The sequence below is a fragment of the Lipophrys pholis genome (assembly GCF_963383615.2).
Source record: "Lipophrys pholis genome assembly, chromosome: 4".
Taxonomy (NCBI): Eukaryota; Metazoa; Chordata; class Actinopteri; order Blenniiformes; family Blenniidae; genus Lipophrys; species Lipophrys pholis.
This window is the reverse complement of record NC_137637.1, coordinates 19,993,252-20,009,296: the sequence shown is the minus strand read 5'-3', so window position 1 is coordinate 20,009,296 and position 16,045 is coordinate 19,993,252. Positions and strand designations below refer to the sequence as shown.

At 40.0% G+C, this 16,045-nt stretch overlaps 3 protein-coding genes across 4 annotated transcripts; 1 reads left to right on the top strand and 2 right to left on the bottom strand.

Annotated features, from left to right (window-relative positions):
• Window positions 1-2,343: 2,343 nt before the first annotated feature.
• On the bottom strand, window positions 2,344-8,286 carry inpp1 (inositol polyphosphate-1-phosphatase). 2 transcript variants are annotated; one of them, XM_080462224.1, is made up of 6 exons: window positions 7,992-8,286; window positions 6,920-7,125; window positions 6,764-6,824; window positions 4,778-4,978; window positions 4,509-4,683; window positions 2,344-3,731 (listed from the first exon to the last, which is right to left on the bottom strand). In XM_080462224.1, exons 2-6 carry the CDS (start codon window positions 7,121-7,123, stop codon window positions 3,233-3,235), a joined length of 1,140 nt encoding a protein of 379 aa, XP_080318350.1. In that variant the 5' UTR covers window positions 7,124-7,125; window positions 7,992-8,286; the 3' UTR covers window positions 2,344-3,232. The 2 variants fall into 2 exon arrangements, with proteins under 2 accessions (XP_080318350.1, XP_080318351.1); XM_080462225.1 differs by having other exon boundaries at window positions 6,920-7,168; window positions 7,992-8,193.
• Window positions 8,287-9,662: 1,376 nt separating this feature from the next.
• Window positions 9,663-11,373, top strand: LOC308108051 (protein S100-B-like). Its single transcript, XM_080460717.1, has 3 exons — window positions 9,663-9,687; window positions 9,895-10,038; window positions 10,362-11,373. Exons 1-3 carry the CDS (start codon window positions 9,682-9,684, stop codon window positions 10,509-10,511), a joined length of 300 nt encoding a protein of 99 aa, XP_080316843.1. The 5' UTR covers window positions 9,663-9,681; the 3' UTR covers window positions 10,512-11,373.
• Window positions 11,374-11,379: 6 nt separating this feature from the next.
• Window positions 11,380-15,811, bottom strand: LOC308108290 (peroxisomal succinyl-coenzyme A thioesterase-like). The gene is made up of 11 exons (XM_080461119.1): window positions 15,701-15,811; window positions 14,895-15,104; window positions 13,729-13,828; window positions 13,224-13,414; window positions 12,967-13,142; window positions 12,721-12,837; window positions 12,516-12,601; window positions 12,309-12,402; window positions 12,136-12,216; window positions 11,775-11,910; window positions 11,380-11,509 (listed from the first exon to the last, which is right to left on the bottom strand). Exons 1-11 carry the CDS (start codon window positions 15,759-15,761, stop codon window positions 11,409-11,411), a joined length of 1,353 nt encoding a protein of 450 aa, XP_080317245.1. The 5' UTR covers window positions 15,762-15,811; the 3' UTR covers window positions 11,380-11,408.
• Between the last annotated feature and the right edge of the window lie 234 nt (window positions 15,812-16,045).

Genomic DNA, 16,045 nt, shown 5'->3' with positions numbered 1-16,045 from the left:
TTTTTTTACATTGTCAGCTGATAACGATGAGTACAACGTCCATTGTGAAGTTCTCCTCTTCTTTTGTGTTAATTTGCACACCCACCCTGTAATAACATCAGAGGGAGGTTTGAACAGTCATCTGTGATTTAGCCGAACCAGACTCCTCCAGCTGCAGCTGAGTAGGAGGTGTAGCTCGCTACGCTAACAGCTCACTTGCAAAATTGAGAATTTATTTTGTTTTTGTTTTTGTTTTGCTTTATGAAGTCTGAATGTAAAATGAGTGACATTTGTTTGAACGGCACCATTCGATTGCACAACCATCCCTCCTCTTGCTTTGAGGACGAAATACGGGAACAGTCTGATGGGATTGCAGTGCATCATGTGTTTGTCTGGATGTTTCTATGAGGAGCCCTTGCTGCAGATTTTTTCTTTTAAGTTTATTTCAGGACAGGACCGCAGGTTTGCCATTTTTTTTTCTCTTCATGTGTCAAATAGTTTCTAATTCTTCATATTTCTCTAGTTTCCCAGATGAGGAGTGAAGTTTTGAGATGTCCTCTGTTCTCTGAAGGAAAACAGTTCCTTATGATAAATATGAAGTTATATGTTAACGTTGGGCAAAATCTGATCAATGTGGACTAAAATGTGTTTTTCTACCTGAGCAGGATAGAATTTTGATAACTCTATAATAGTTTGAAAGATCTTGACGGTTTGATTTCTCTTTAACGAAAGGACCACTCTGCTTGTCTGGGTTCAAAATCTATTAAGTTACCTTCATCTCATGAATATTGTCATGAAGCTTTTAAAAAGCTTAATGATGAGCCATTCATTACGTCAGGTGTCCTCCTCCTGGACTGGATAACATCAGCACAGAACGTGGCCCTGGAGAGCGGCTGTCATGCATTTTCAGCTTTGCCCTGCTCCGAGTCATTTCATACGTCGTCGTTAAGCGCTTCAGAAAGCTTGGTTTAAAAAAAAAAAAAAGCTTTTAAAATCTGGCGTGTTGGAGCAGAGCAATAGCTGAAATGTGGACTATCCAATATGAGCAAAGTCCCATAACTGGAAACTTGAGAGTAATATAAATAAGGCGGGGAAAACATACCGGTGTGTTTTAAATTCCATTATGCAGTTTTGGATGTTATCAAACATCACATGGTGTTCTCCACACGTTGCCCATGACTCGGGAACATGCAGGTCTGCATGCCAAAGGTTCGACAAGTCCCAGGATGAGCCAACACGCTGGATTTATTTTGGTTTGGATTCTTTCAAAGTTTAACCGAATATGCAGAATTATTGCAAAAAAATATCAGACAATCATCAGGGTTTTTTGTAGGGAATAAAAGGTGAGTTCCCTGGCTGGCAAACAGTTTAAAAATCTATCACTGTTGGGTTTCCTTTCCCCTGCTTTCTCTGGTTTTTCAAAAATAAAGATTTCCTATATGCACAAGGTTTACCGTTTATATGCTTACACATGATCTCTCAGTGACGGTGCACATCATGTTAACACATGAACAGTTAAAACAGGTCTACATGAACATCTTGATAAGAGCCAAGGGCTAAATCTTTCAAACTGGCTTAATATTTCATTTTCCTGTAAACCCACTATGAAAACTTCCACGTCACTGTTTTACCTCATATGGCTTTTCCACTCTCTGACCTTTTAACCAACGGTGCTGCAGCCATGAAGAAAGGACGGGCCTGCAAATCCCTGGGCTCCTTACAAGGAGATGTTTCAGAGAGGTGCAGATTCCTTCACACTGCTGTATTTGACCGTTTCATTCACGTGACTTGCTGTGGCCCCTTACGCGTCGGAAAACTTGTAAGATCAACTTCATCATTGCAGTTTAAGCAAACGTGTCCATCAGTCGGAAAGCAGTTTTCCTCTTGAGCAGTAAAGTGTTCCTCAGCTGTCCAGCAGCACTAACTCCTCGTAACTATAATAACCCGTCAACTCGCAGCACAGAGACAAATTGTTGAAATTCTGAGCAGGTCTGTTTCACATGGCGGGAGGGAGTCGACAAAGTGGATAACCTGCAAGGAGGATCAAGAGAGACTGTTTGGATGTTTTCCTCATGAAAGTCCGTGCTCCACTTCCTAATACATAAAAAAGTCTGAAGTTCTCGAAGTGTGAGACCCACACATGTTCCTTTACATTTTTCTGGAGAGATCATGCTTTTCTGTATTTTCTACAAATTCTATAAAGTGGCCAAGTTGTGTGTTCATACTAAACTTTGCACCAAATAAGCAGTCGGCTTAAAAGCAAAAAGTTGATGTAACTCTGGGGACTAATGGTGTATTCACATGTAAACGAGAGGTGGAGAAGTACTCACTCCCCCAACAGAAAGAAAGCATATAAACAGTCATACTGGGTATCTGCCCACTGGGAAAGTGGCAGGTTCTGCTCTCCAACGTTTTAATTATGACGTTCCACATCACCGCCACAGAGAAACAGACGGACACTTTGTATCCGTTAAGGTTAAAGGAACGGCTTTGACAGTTAAAAAATAAGAATCGGAAATGTGAGAACGTGCATATCATCTCTCAAGCGTCATTTCGTTCCCGTCTTCCTGGTTAGATATTAAGGTAAGACGAGCTTGCTCGCCTCTGTTCTGGTCTCCTAACAGCAGCAGCAACATGGTGCCGCTGGAGGCGGCCATGTTGTTTGTTTGCGGTCGAGTGAAACTGAGAAGAGGGACTGACCCAACTGGTAACCATCCCAGTTCCCAACTGCGTGAACAAAGCAGGTCAGCTTGGAAAAGGTTTAAACATTCAATTTATTCTAGTGGAGTTCCAGAATCTGAAAATATATTTTAAAGTCAGTATAATAGGTCCCTACTAACTGTCAACTACTCAGGTTATTTTTTATTTTTATTTTTTTTTTAAAGTAAACATTTATATGTTGATTTGCATTTGGAATGAATACTACAAACCTGAGCTGTTGATGAACTTGCAAAGTGCTCCTCTTAATAGCTAATAAATCTGGTATGCAGAAACAAAGAGCTCTTGAACACAAGACGATATTTGTGAACACAAGACAATATTTGCAATGACGACTCGGGTCATCTCTGATGTTCACGCTGCAATCTGCAAACTTGTGCATACATGTGGTTTCAAAATGAGAGAATAGCAATCGTGATTATAATATTCCATTCTGAACCCCCGGTCCTCTTTATCCACTAAAATAGAAAACACGATTATGATAGTAGAACAACAATAAAGCTTCAGCTTGAGCCAAAAACCTCTATTCTGGTATCTACAGCTTGTCTTTCAGTGCTCCGATGACGCTGCTGAGCTGGGAACAGTCTCGATAAGCCACCAGGCCGCCCCGATTGGCCCAGCGGTCTGCTCCTTTGCACTCGGTGGAGGGCTGGTGATAGGTCAGTTCTGTGTTATGATCCGGTGCTCCACAAGTGGACCGTAGACTCTTTGTCAGGTCCACCACTCCCCCTCCCAGAGCTCGGAGCAGGACGTGAGGAGCGCAGGAGTCCCACTTAAAGGTGCTACCCTCTGAGAGCACGTACACATCAGTCAGGCCCTGAATGACACACAGGATCTTGTAGCCGGCTCCGGAGGCGTACACCAGCTTGTCGGGGCCGCACAGCGAGGTCAGGGCCTCCTTCACCACCGGCTTCTCACTGGAGCTCAGGACCACCGACAGTCCTCGCTGTCCTTCAGCTCCAGCTTTTGGCGGCGAAATCGAGCAGATGTTGGTGACGCCATAGGAGACGCCCCAGAAATGTTTACCTTTCCAGCTGCGATTGTAACACAAATCAGAGGAAAGAAGAGAATTTTACTTCAGCGGAGACACAATGACTGAGGGACATTGACATTATGTTTAAACATCTTCAGTTATCAGTGAGTCACCACTGTTTGTCTAGATGGAATAACACATTCGTCAGCTGTCCAGCACAATCAATTCATTAAAGGTATAATGTGAAACAAATGAATAAAATAAAAATAAAATCTACATGCAGTGCAAAGCATGCTAAACATTACTGTGAGTAACACAATCAAATTAATGGTGAGTGTGTGTGTGTGTGTATATATATATATATATATATATATATATATCCCAGTTTTTTATGTTCAGTGTCCATGACACTTCATTACACTGACTGTTTGATTAGTAAACAATGTGGAGTTTGCTTGACCAACGCAGCAAACTGAACATGCCACCAATGTTCCTCCCCATCTCCTCATTGTAGTGCTGAACATGAGCTTATGGTGAGTTTGTGTGTGAAATATTCTGGCCAGAGCCGATGTTTTTCTTGTTCTTTTGAGCTCCAGATAAACAAAACTATCTGTTCCTGCAGGGAATGTATCCACCTGGATGTGAATGCTGCAGTAGCTTAGAGTCCACGAGTACACTGTAAAGATGTCTGCTTTGTTTGTTCAGCTGGAATACATTAACTGCGCTGACTGAGAACAAGCCTCCATGATATGTGTCAGGAAACATTTGATTTACATTTCATTTAGTACTGCTCAGGAATGAAAGAAGAAGTCGGTCATGGTTATACAGATTTGCTTACCTTCCACCTGTAGGATCTTTGTGGTTGAAAGGCTGGTTGATGACGCCCATGACGGGCTCGCCTGTGCTGCGAAGATAAACCCCGATCAGAACCAAGGCGCAGTGCAGACCTGAAGGCGAAAGGTGGCCCTCCTCCAGCACCTCCTCTCGACCCTCAATGTACTGGCTCGTGGCGTCTTCATAAAAGACAAGTGCACATCACAGTGAGCTCTGAAATTCACATTTCATTTTTGCAATGTGTTTGACGGGCAAGTCCTGCGTGTCCCTCACCTATGGGGTCGATCCAGATGCCCAGCTCAGAGGGGCTCAGGGGAACCGTCAGGCCGTCCGTGTCGGCCTGGATCGTTGCCGGGTCTTGGTGGATGGCTCGGGCCAGCAGAGACGCCGCCGTGTGATCACCGTCCAGCACCGTGGCCAGCAGAGTAGCAGTCTCCTCCTCCGTAGAGCACACGGTGACGATCACGTTCTCTCCTGGTCACACAAAGCTGGTCAGGCCTCCGACACGTTGCAACAAACTAGTTTTATAGTTTGGAAGTTATAAACTGCTGTGTTGGCATCATGTTTCAATACTATAAAGTGTATTTTTACCCCTTGTTGTATATTGTGATATAGTATGCAATTATCTTACACAGTCATATATTTAAACAATGAAGCTTCTAAGTTCCTACACATACCAACTATCAACACAGATCTGTTTCATAGAGACATACTCTATGGCCCTTAATCATGACATTTCAAGCAACTGTTTTAACAATACAAAAATCAAAACCCATTTTTCCATTTTGACATTTTTTTTCCACTTGTCCTAAAAGTGTGTCTAACTATGTTGAATAAATGCTCTATCAATAATCTACTAAGAAAATGTTTAACTTTAATTGCTGTGTTTGAAAACTCTCAAAAGGCAGGCGACCTCATGAGGCCGACACGAGGACATGATGAAAGCAGAGGATGTTTCTATTCTTACATGGATGTTTGGTTCAGACATTGTGAGGATGAAAGCACCACAACAGAAGGAAAAACCTGGTTTCACTCTTATTTCAACGATATTATGTGGAAGTGTTTTCTAACTAGTTGTTAGACACAGGCAGATTTATACACACCTACTGTATATCACCGCGCTCTGCAAGCAACGTACGGTCACATCGACAGAGTGGAATGCAACCGTCACAATATTCACTAATGCATTACAAATTATACTGCTTCCAATATAAAATATGTTCATCAATTCTATTTCATTAGATCTTGAGCAGTCAATCCACTTTACCGTCAGATCGATAAATATTTTGCCATAGTTTCAGCATTGCAGCTCTGTACACCACCATAGAGGATCAATTAGTCAATATCTGCGTTATATGCAGACATTCAACCTAAATTTGAGGTGAAAATATTCAGATCAGGTCGATGGAACTTATACAATGACAATTCCTACACCATTCACCTGTTTTATCTTGAAATACCTTCAATATAAAGCTTGAAGTCAGCACTTCACCATTTCAGCTACGTCAGGACACTTCTCATGAACACAACTCCCAGATTAACTACAATATCGATAAAATGCACAAACTACTGTAGTTTAACAACTGTCCAATCACAGGCAGGATTCAGCAGCATTTTAGGGATCTCAACTCTGGACAAATAATCCAAAATGCTAAATTATTTCATTATCTCCTGTCCAAATAGGATCCCACTGATTCCAAGAGATGATGTGTGGTTTAGGTGGCTGTTTTTAGGAACTTCATTTGTGGTTTTCTCTGCTTGTTGTTCCTTGATTATTTTATCCTTTTATTTTCATTACATTTATGTTAATGATGAGGAGGGTTTCCTCATCAGGAGGATATAATCCCCTTGAGCTTAATTCCTCTCTTGCACCGTCAGGTTTTATTTTTTGTAATTCTGTGTTATATTCTTATGTTGGAAAAAAAAAGCATCTTGGTTGTTTCATTTTTTAAATCCACTGTGCTTTTGATAATTGCGACAATATATTTTAGTGTACGAGACTTAAAATGAGTATGATTACATAATTGAGCCAATAACATCTGTAAAAGTGAATTAAGATCTGGATAAATCTGCTTCCTATTCCCTCCTCTGGGGTCCTTAAGAGAGGTTGTGCCCAGCAGCTTTAATGTGAGAATGTGTGTAATAAATAGAGTGCATGTAACAAAACTACACCTATGAGAGCGGTTCAGGACAAGTTTGCTTTTGGGAATCATCTGACCAAAAATGTACCATTTTTATTGTAAGTAATGAACTGATTACCGAGCCCATTTTCAAACTTGTTCGACTCCTCTCCGTGAATGAAGCCAACCATTTCAGGAAACTGCACCAAGAAAGATGACAACGTTAAAGTCAAACACATGCTCCATATTGTGGGTATCCTCCTCCTCCTCTGTGTCTCACGATGGTCCGTCCTACCTGGGCGCCAACGTCGTGCCGGATCATCTCTTGAATCACCACATCAGCGAGGGTCTTGAAGTCCTGGACGAACTTCTTGTTCTTGTCATCCCCGGTCTTCTCTTGAACGAGGAGCTGAAAGAGAGGAGCTTCCTGCCGGCACACCCGAGCGACGTTTGCGGCTTTCTCAGCCACCCGGAGCAGCAGCCTCAGCAGATCAGCCATGTCTGCACAAAAGAAAGAGCAGGAGAGGGTCTAAGGATGGAAAGTCTGTGTGTGAGAAAGAAGGGGGGAGAGAGAGAGAGCGAGTGAGAGAGAGAGAGAGAGAGAGAGAAGGCAATCTTTCACATACGAAGCTAATTTTAGCCTCAAAATGAAAATAGGGCATTTCTGGGAAAAAAAGGAAGGAGTGTGATGGAGGAGATGTTACTTCAGGGCTTTGGATATAAATATTTTCTCTTGTGGAAGCAAGTCCAGGTCACAACCCTTCTAAACGGCATGAATGGGAGGAAAAACTTCCTGTGAAAAGTGTGCAAGCCCTGGTGATTTAACTATTTGATCACACAGTCCTATGGTTAAAGGTGAAAAACGTCAAAGAAGATAGATAGAAAGAATTTAATAACACATGCTTACACAGTGGATATACATATTTGCACCGTCTGAACACTGTTTGCACTAGTATCTATTTATCCAAATTGTAAGTGGATGTTCATACCAGATATTTACAAATCCCTACAAAAAAAGAAACGGTAGGGCTCTAAAAATACTGGTGTAGTGATGAAGTGAGCATTATGTGAGCATGAAGTAACAAGTGGGTGCCACCCACACACTCCTCAGTGCTTGTAGTAGTAATGAAACTGCATTACAGTCCCTGCACAACAGACAGACCTTTAAGAAACATGACCACCACTATATTTGGTATTCGATCTTTATTATTCGTTTAGAACCTGCAGGCAGTTAAAGTGTGCTCTGTAGTCGTGTTGGAAGAGGTTTTAGCTTAGCATTCCAGTGGTTGGATGACACAGGAAATCAATTTAAGCGTTCAGGAAGAAAAAGAGAAAAAAAAACTAGGCTGAAATGACTGAAACCTTACCACAGCCAGGTTATACACAGCCTTTATTTTCCCCCTCGTTCGTCCCTCACGGTGGCCGCGTTGTCCCGTCAGAGGAGCCGTCGGCAGACACGGAGAATTTAGTGTCAGGAAGGAGCGAGAGGACGCCGAGTTTCAGTGAAACTGCGGTGTTGCAGCTGTTAATTAACGCTCTGGTTTTCTTTACGTCAGCCTGAGTTTCCGCTGCTAGGTAGGGCGGACGGTCCTCTCACGTAGAGGTAAAAATACAAGGAGCAGACAAGTGCGCAGTCGCGCGGAGAGACGCACGGCTGCTAGTTTAGTTAAGGTGTAGACAACCCGGAAACAGTGCGCGGTGCGTTCAAGGACCACTTTGACATTCAATCCACGGATTTCCACTCTGTAACTGAGTATACAGTATAGTCACACCATTAGCCTCAAAGATTCGATAATATACTTTATCCATTCAAATTCAACTGAACACACACAACTTATGTTTTCTTTAATTGTTTCAAATTACTTGTTAGATTCACAATCCCACAATCTCTATATATAATCTTTAGGTGACTATCAGTAGTACATATATATTTGCATAAGATCTTGATCATTGCAGCTACATAATGAGATCAAACTATCTGGTGAATCTGGTGAATTTTTTGCGTAAAAGGCCAAAACTCAAAGGTTTTGTACATTGCAATCTAATTGACGGTTATGATGGAAGCGCTGCATTAAGAACAGGAGAGATTTTGAATATGACAGCAATGTACAGAGTCGGGAACATTTCCAGAAATCCTAGATCAGTCGGTGTTTCTCAATTTCAAGTCAAGGCTGTATCCTGCCATGGCCCATATGTGAACACGGTATCAAAAACAATAAAAGGAAAAGACAAACAAACAAAATAAATGACTTACAACCATAATTTTGAGTTTGACCAGCACATTAATATGTCTGAAGAGAACATGGACCTCTTTACATTGACAAAACTACTTTTTTCTTTCAACAATTACATGCAAATGCCAGAAAGTTTTGTTTTCTTCAAAACTAAAAAACATCCTTATTGAGGGTTAGCAGCCAATTATATTTTCTTTTAAGTTGCACTTTACATCCTTGATATTTTGGTTAGTTCATAACTAAGTCGCAGATCAGTCATGGCCATCATCATTAGCTTTTCCTGAGACTGCGAATGCTGAGTGGTTTTTAAAAGAACATTTCAAATGAAACCTATTCTCTGTCAGTTCACCCATGTTGTATGTCCTATTTAGTGTTATGTTGTTTAACACATGAAATCATTGCACTCCAATGGTTTTTAGACATATGTATGACATCTGCTAAGGAGCATTGCAGCTTGGAACCTTTTAACTTTGTAAACTGTGATTTCTAATGTTTTGTGAAAGACTTAAATCTTATCTGTCTGCACATTCTCAAACTAGAATTACTTTCACGACCATTTGCTATAAGTACACGCACACGCGCGCACGCACACACGCACACAGCAAATGACACATTTTAAAAGCAAATTGTTTTTGTCAAAGCAAAGCGCTGACCACTGATGTCCATTAACCATCCATTACACAGTAGTTGGTATATGAGTAGCCTTTATGCGGTTGATCAATACATATGATGTTCACAGTCACTTGGGCGAGGCATACAGCTCTCTGCCGGATCAGCCTTCAGTTGCACTTGGGATCCTTACAAGACAAAGACGCTTGAACAAATGGAGGTAGGAGCAATACATTCTCTGATTCTTCTGACAAAAAATACATTTTATTTCATTTCAATTGTTATTTTCAATTGTAAAGCAGTATGAAATGAATGCATAAAGGTGTTTACAAAGAATGAAAACAGATAGGCATTAATGAGCACTATGACAGCATCTTTGTGTGGGAGTGAACCATGAGAGGAAATTGATTAAATCTGTTTCTTACAGGCTTCAAAGGACCACACGTCTGACCTGGAGAGTGGCATGGTCACTATCATTCAGGTTTTCCATAAATACTCGGGTCACAAATGCAAGCTGAAGAAGACAGAGCTAAAAGAGCTGGTCAACAATGAAATGACTCATTTCATAATGGTAAGATACGGCTTTAAAATGTTTTTGAAGAAGTACATTACTCTTATATTAACTCTCAGAGATAACGGACACTCATTGAGCATGATCATTTTTGTGTCTAAGAGAAATCATTAAATAAAATAAAAAAACTGTACTGGAAATGACAGACATTGTCACAGAATGGTACATTTCAGATGTTAGAACAATGATTTATGCTAATACAGTGTGTATGTGAGATAAGCTCTAAGTACAGAAGAGAAAGATTTCCTTTTCCCCAGTGTTGCAAAGTTTACACTCCATGTCCTGAAAATGTTTTATTTTCTTTACATTTTTCCACTGAACAGAAAATCCAAGAGAATGACATACTGGATAAACTTTTTTCTGATCTGGACCAGAATGGAGACCTGGAGATTGACTTCAAAGAGTTCATCGCCCTCATCGCAATGGTGACCTCAGAGTGCCACGAACTCTTCGTCCCCAACTACCATAATTAGTTGGCATGTATTGTATACTGAATACTCATAAAATGTTTTAACAGGGGAAATGAACCTCTCCCTATGATTTAAGTGTTTCTGAAAGATTAGTGTACCACGGGGTGTCTGAGATGATCGTGACTAATTCTGACATGAATTATCATAAACACTTTGTGAATAAAAATATGTATAACTGATCAAGACCTGTGGAAAGCTACATATTTAATCAGTGTGAACGTTTTGCTGTTCAAAGTCTCAATATGAAAGGTGTGTATTAAGTGGTTGAAAACATGTAGAAAAGTAATTATTGCTCTGACAGCTTCTTTGTGTGGGAGTGAATTTGACGGGGAACTGATTGAAGCTGCTTGTTGCAGGCATGAGGGACCTTGAGTCAGCATAGAGAGTGCCATGGTTACTATCATTCAAGTTTTACACCGACACATTTGGAAAAAAAGGTCTTACCTGAAGAAAACAGAGCTCAAATAACTCATCTTTGGAGGAGAAAAGTAACTGAAACATTTTCAGTGGCGCAACTACACAAGAAGTGTGTTCATTAGAGAAGTTATATCAACTTATCAAACCATTTAAGATCATTTATGAGCTTCACCTTGTGACCTCATGTGAATTAAACCACTTTGCTTCCCTCAATTTCCATCACTTTTGATGCTATAAATTGGCCAGTTGGTGAAATGAGTGAGCAAATAGCTACCTCTTGTGGAGTATCTGAATATATGACTGACCACATTGAGAGACAAAACCACTTCCAGGAGGGTCAAAAACGGTCAAATCAACACATTAGTCTTCCTTCTTTTTCATATTTGCATGTGTAACTCTCACACATAAAAAAAAAAGTGTTTGACATTTACAGTACAAGTATGATGCTTGCTTTGTTGATGGGACACCTCAACAAGTTCACAATCACCTTCTCAGGTTGGTTTCCAAAAAATCCAACATCTTTTTCCATGAATCTTCCTGAGCAGCGGCGTGACCTGCTGGGTGACCTCCCCACACACACATCACTGCCAGAAAAAAAAAAACAAATACAAGACATATTATCATAAGCAGGCTCTTGCCATATTCTGAATTCAAAAACGGTCTGTGAAATCCGGATAAAAACAGAATGCGATGATTCTCTGACCATTTACATCCAACATTTAAATAGAATAGAAAAATTTAACCTTTCAAATGTATTTTAGGAATCTGGCAGCTTGAAAATGATTTTATAAAAAAAAAAAAAACAAACATGGAGGTAAAGGGAAAATGTTACTATGCAATACAACTCACCTTTCTTTGGTTTGATGGTCCACAAGGATGCTCTCGCATGTGGTGAGTAAGGAGGCTCTATCAAGTGACCAGCATCACGGTAAGACAACCGGGTAAACAGCTGAGATTTTCCAGCAGACGTCAGGATTTCCTCGGTCTAATGAGCAATAAATCCATGTTAATATTTTTGTGTGGAAAAGTAGGCAGCAGCCCATAATCAGGTGGGATTGGGGTCCAAGAATGGATGGATGCTTTCAAACAACCGTAAACACGAGTGATTAAAATGTTCATTTTAAATGTAATTTTCAACTGTTCGTCGACAAATATCCTGAGAAACAAAAAATGATAAATTGCCATGGATTATGAAAAAAATCAAACGTACCAAGTCTGCAAATTTACTACTTGAAGTGCTCAGATCATCTTCCCCGACTATGAACATCAGTGGACAGGCGAGGTTTTCTAACTGCAAAATTTAGATTATTTTTGATGGTTAAAAAAATGTGAGTGGGTTTGTACATGTGTGCTGATGTCTGAGAGGCGGATAAAACACATCACCTTCACTCTGTGTTCAAGTACAAGATGAGTAGGTAACTTTGCATCTTGGAATTCAACATGGCCCTGATCATTATACTTCCAGTAATTGTTGCCACTAAAAAGACAAAACAAGAAAAATTACGTTTGTTAATCAGTTGACAATTACTTAATTAGCACATCTTTTCTGAGTTGCCTTGTAAAACATGTATTTTACCATCTAGGTTTTACCTGCAACTGTGTTTATTGAAGCCCTCCTCCTCTGGATATGGAATAGTGCATGCCAGTGGCCCATTGATGCAAATCAGACATGATGGCTGGAGAGAAGAACAAGCTGCCCTATTGATCCAAAGAATCTCAGAAGCTTTACTTTCATATTGTGTCAAAGCTATTTTTGCATTCTTCAGGTGAAAAGCCAGTGATTTTTGTGACTTACGTTAACGCCACATTGAGTGGCAATGCGAAGAGAAAGGTAAACTCCAAATGAGAGACCAATGATCCCAATTCTCTCTGCGTCGACCTCATCACGATTTTGAAGCAGCTGGAAAGCTGACTGTCCAGAATAAATGTGTTTGATGGGAAGGAATGGCAAAAATTAACACAAATATGAAAAAATTCAAAGGATATTTTAGGCAAAAATAATACTAAAGCAGGACTTGGATAGTGCAGCACCTTGTCTTACCCTGAAATAAGAATCACCAACATTTAATTGATTTGTGGGGCCAGGTAAGTCTTTGTGTCCGATATAGGAAAGACAAAGACTTGCGTACCCCCTGGATGCCAACAGGGCAGAACGATACTCCGGAAGTCCTCCCCCGATCCCCCACAGATCCAGCAAACCTGGAAATGGACCTGGGCCTGCAGGAAATCATTACTATGCAATCCTTCATTATACCACCACAACCTCGCAGCCATTGTAAGAATGCAATAAATGCTCACCAGGGGGTAAATATAAAGTGCCAACAACCCCATTTTGACGGATCTCTATTCTCCTGACTCCTGGTGCCATGTACCAGCGCTCAGTAATAACAACTGCCAGTTCAGGGATCTGTCCCCCACTGGGAGAAACATGGCCCTCCATGAGGGAGATGTGCACCCGGTATGGAGTCTCTGTGTCTTTCTTTCTCAGTCTGTGTGGAAAATAAACACATTTTACGGTTAACTTTATTTAAATCAACAGAGAAATTCAGCTCTAAATAGTCAGAGAAGGAGAATAAATGAAAGTCACATATAGTTCTAAAAACCAAGAGTTTATCTACTGAAAATCAATGGAAGGGAAATGGAAAATAAGGCAATAAGTTGATCACTTTGTGTGCCTGAACAACCACAACAGTCCATTAGTAACATGATCTGATGAAAGGAGACATATTAGGCGGTGAGAAAGTGTGTAAGGAGACACAGTTTTTTTTTCACAGTGTCCAGCAAATTCTTTTCATGGTCCAACCTTAAACCTTCTCTTCCTCCAGGAGCTGGCTGCAGTCCCCAGAAGAGTCCCATTGGCTCACAGCCAAGGTAGGAACCCCCCAATGAGTGATCACTAGTCACTGTTGAAGTACAAGAAGATGCTAAGAGAGGAACTAAAATGTAGGTACAACATGAAATTATTCCAAAAACTATATTTTTATCTCTGTCATAAACACTTTTATTCTTAATGTAACCTTTACTGACATTTACCGCAAATAAACTTGAAAATCTTTTCTTTTTGTCTTTATTCATTCATTTCAGGCATTCAAACATTTTGTGCATTCACAGATATAACCATATACATATACACGTATCCATTTAATGATAAGAAATAATAAAATTATAGCCTATGAAAATATATTTCTGCAAAATATATAATACTGTGTTTAAAAATACACATACATACATACACACAACTCATATATCTGATTATCATGCCTGAAAAGAGGTAGGAAGAAGTAAACTTAAAGTCCCATCCCTTCTACAATATTTAATCATTATCTTTCTGTATTAACAATCAGAAATCAGAAATTCATTGCTAATGCGAATTTTTTGTGAAGCAGTTTTGTTAATAAAACAATTTAAATAACAACTATGTGTAAAGCCCAAATCCAAAAGTTGGGATTTATGTTCTCTGTAAATAAGAACAGATAACAATGTTCTGCAAATCTCGCAAACACAGCATAACATGAACAACATAACAAATACTGAAATTGAGAGATTTTACCATTTCATGAAAAAATATTAACAATTCTTTATTTTGATGGCTGAAAACAAAAAGTTGGCACTGCACCATTTTATTTTACTTTAGTATCAACTGTTCTTTTAATATGTGTCTGTAAATGTCTGTAAAGAGATGAGACGGGTTGGTGGGGATGTGGGAGAGGAATGTTGTCCCATTCTGGTCTGAGGCAGGATTCGACCGATTCATCAGTTTTTTGCATTTATCAAGGTATTTTTGAACTTTAAATTTAGAATGAAAGGGTCATGGAAAAGTAAGATTGTGGAAGAACTGAAAAGAATAAATATTGTTTAAAAATAAATAATTACAGCTTTTTATTGATAAGAATGATCATTCATTCATCCTTTCCACTGTTTCATCTACTTTCGTTTAACTGTAAATGTATCTTAGTTTGTTTTACTCACAGTTAACATTGCCGCCTGCATTTGTGTTGTAATGTGCAAAGGCCTCCCACAGGTCGCCATCCTCACACTGCAGCCGTGCACACACTGTGACAGGACTGTACGGAGGCAGAAAGCGGCCCTTTATGCTGATCTGTTCATCGATGAGGGAACGAGCAGGAGCCGCTGTCAACACAGGAGCTTGTTTCACGCTGCTCTGCCAACGAACTGGACCTACAGACAGAGAAAAGGAAACACATGAAATACTACAAAACGGACTGCAAAGTAAAGTGTGCAGGGAGTGTGTTTCATATTCTGCAATGGCGATCTAAACTCCTCTGTCAATCAGTGCTCATGTCCTGCCAAAGTCTGTCTTTGTTACCATTGCGTACTGAAACAACAGTTAAGCATTGTGATAAACATTACCATGTCTAAGCTTTCCAACATTCCAACAGGCAAATATTAATACCTCGTGTAAACACGAGCTGAGACTTGTGTGGTTCAGAAATCACAAACTCATTTTTGGAAGAGACGATCCTACACAAATAAGTACAGTGTAAAAAAGAAGACAAATACATGGTGAACCAGCACAAGACATTTCATAGTAATTTCACATTACATCAGACAATGGTGGCAACAACAAAAAATAAATGACCATTTCTTATTACCTTGCAGTTGATAGTCTGTAGATTAAAACATTCTGCTACTTTATCATTTAATTTAATGTCTCACTGTGAAGTGTGTATATTTTCAAATGGATTACCGGTTTACAGTCCCATGACAGAGACAAACACTAAATATGGCAAAAAGAGAGTTAAGCACATTCTTACCCACAGCATGCTGAAATCTCACCAGGCTTCCACGTACAATGAGACGTGATATCATCCTCATATCTTTTTGCAGTCAAATGTAGCTCCAGGGTTTTATTTGTTCACCTTGTGAATCTTCAGAACAGAGGACAAATATTAAAAACTAAGCACACTTTGTCACGTCTACTCTATAACTACAGTTGCAGAGGTAGACATCAAAACTCAAGACAGGCTCAAAGGTAACCTACATTTTCACCAGCCACCTTTTGATTACAGCGACTTTCTTTAACGCAAGTTATCAGCTTTGGACCTTTGACCTGTAGAGACTTCAGTTGGATTAGTCGTACATTACACACGCCGGTGTAA

Excerpts from the sequence above, each read along its gene's own strand:
- LOC308108051 (XM_080460717.1), top strand. Across the intron at positions 10,039-10,361 it reads AAATGACTCATTTCATAATG|AAAATCCAAGAGAATGACAT; the intron begins GTAAGATACGGC and ends TCCACTGAACAG.
- LOC308108290 (XM_080461119.1), bottom strand. The coding sequence starts at position 15,761 with ATGAGGATGATATCACGTCTCATTGTACGTGGAAGCCTGGTGAGATTT. Across the intron at positions 15,105-15,700 it reads GAGATTTCAGCATGCTGTGG|GTCCAGTTCGTTGGCAGAGC; the intron begins GTAAGAATGTGC and ends CTCTGTCTGTAG. Across the intron at positions 13,829-14,894 it reads TGCAGGCGGCAATGTTAACT|TGACTAGTGATCACTCATTG; the intron begins GTGAGTAAAACA and ends GTACTTCAACAG.
- inpp1 (XM_080462224.1), bottom strand. The coding sequence starts at position 7,123 with ATGGCTGATCTGCTGAGGCTGCTGCTCCGGGTGGCTGAGAAAGCCGCA. Across the intron at positions 4,684-4,777 it reads CATCTGGATCGACCCCATAG|ACGCCACGAGCCAGTACATT; the intron begins GTGAGGGACACG and ends TCTTTTATGAAG. Across the intron at positions 3,732-4,508 it reads AAAGATCCTACAGGTGGAAG|CTGGAAAGGTAAACATTTCT; the intron begins GTAAGCAAATCT and ends TTACAATCGCAG.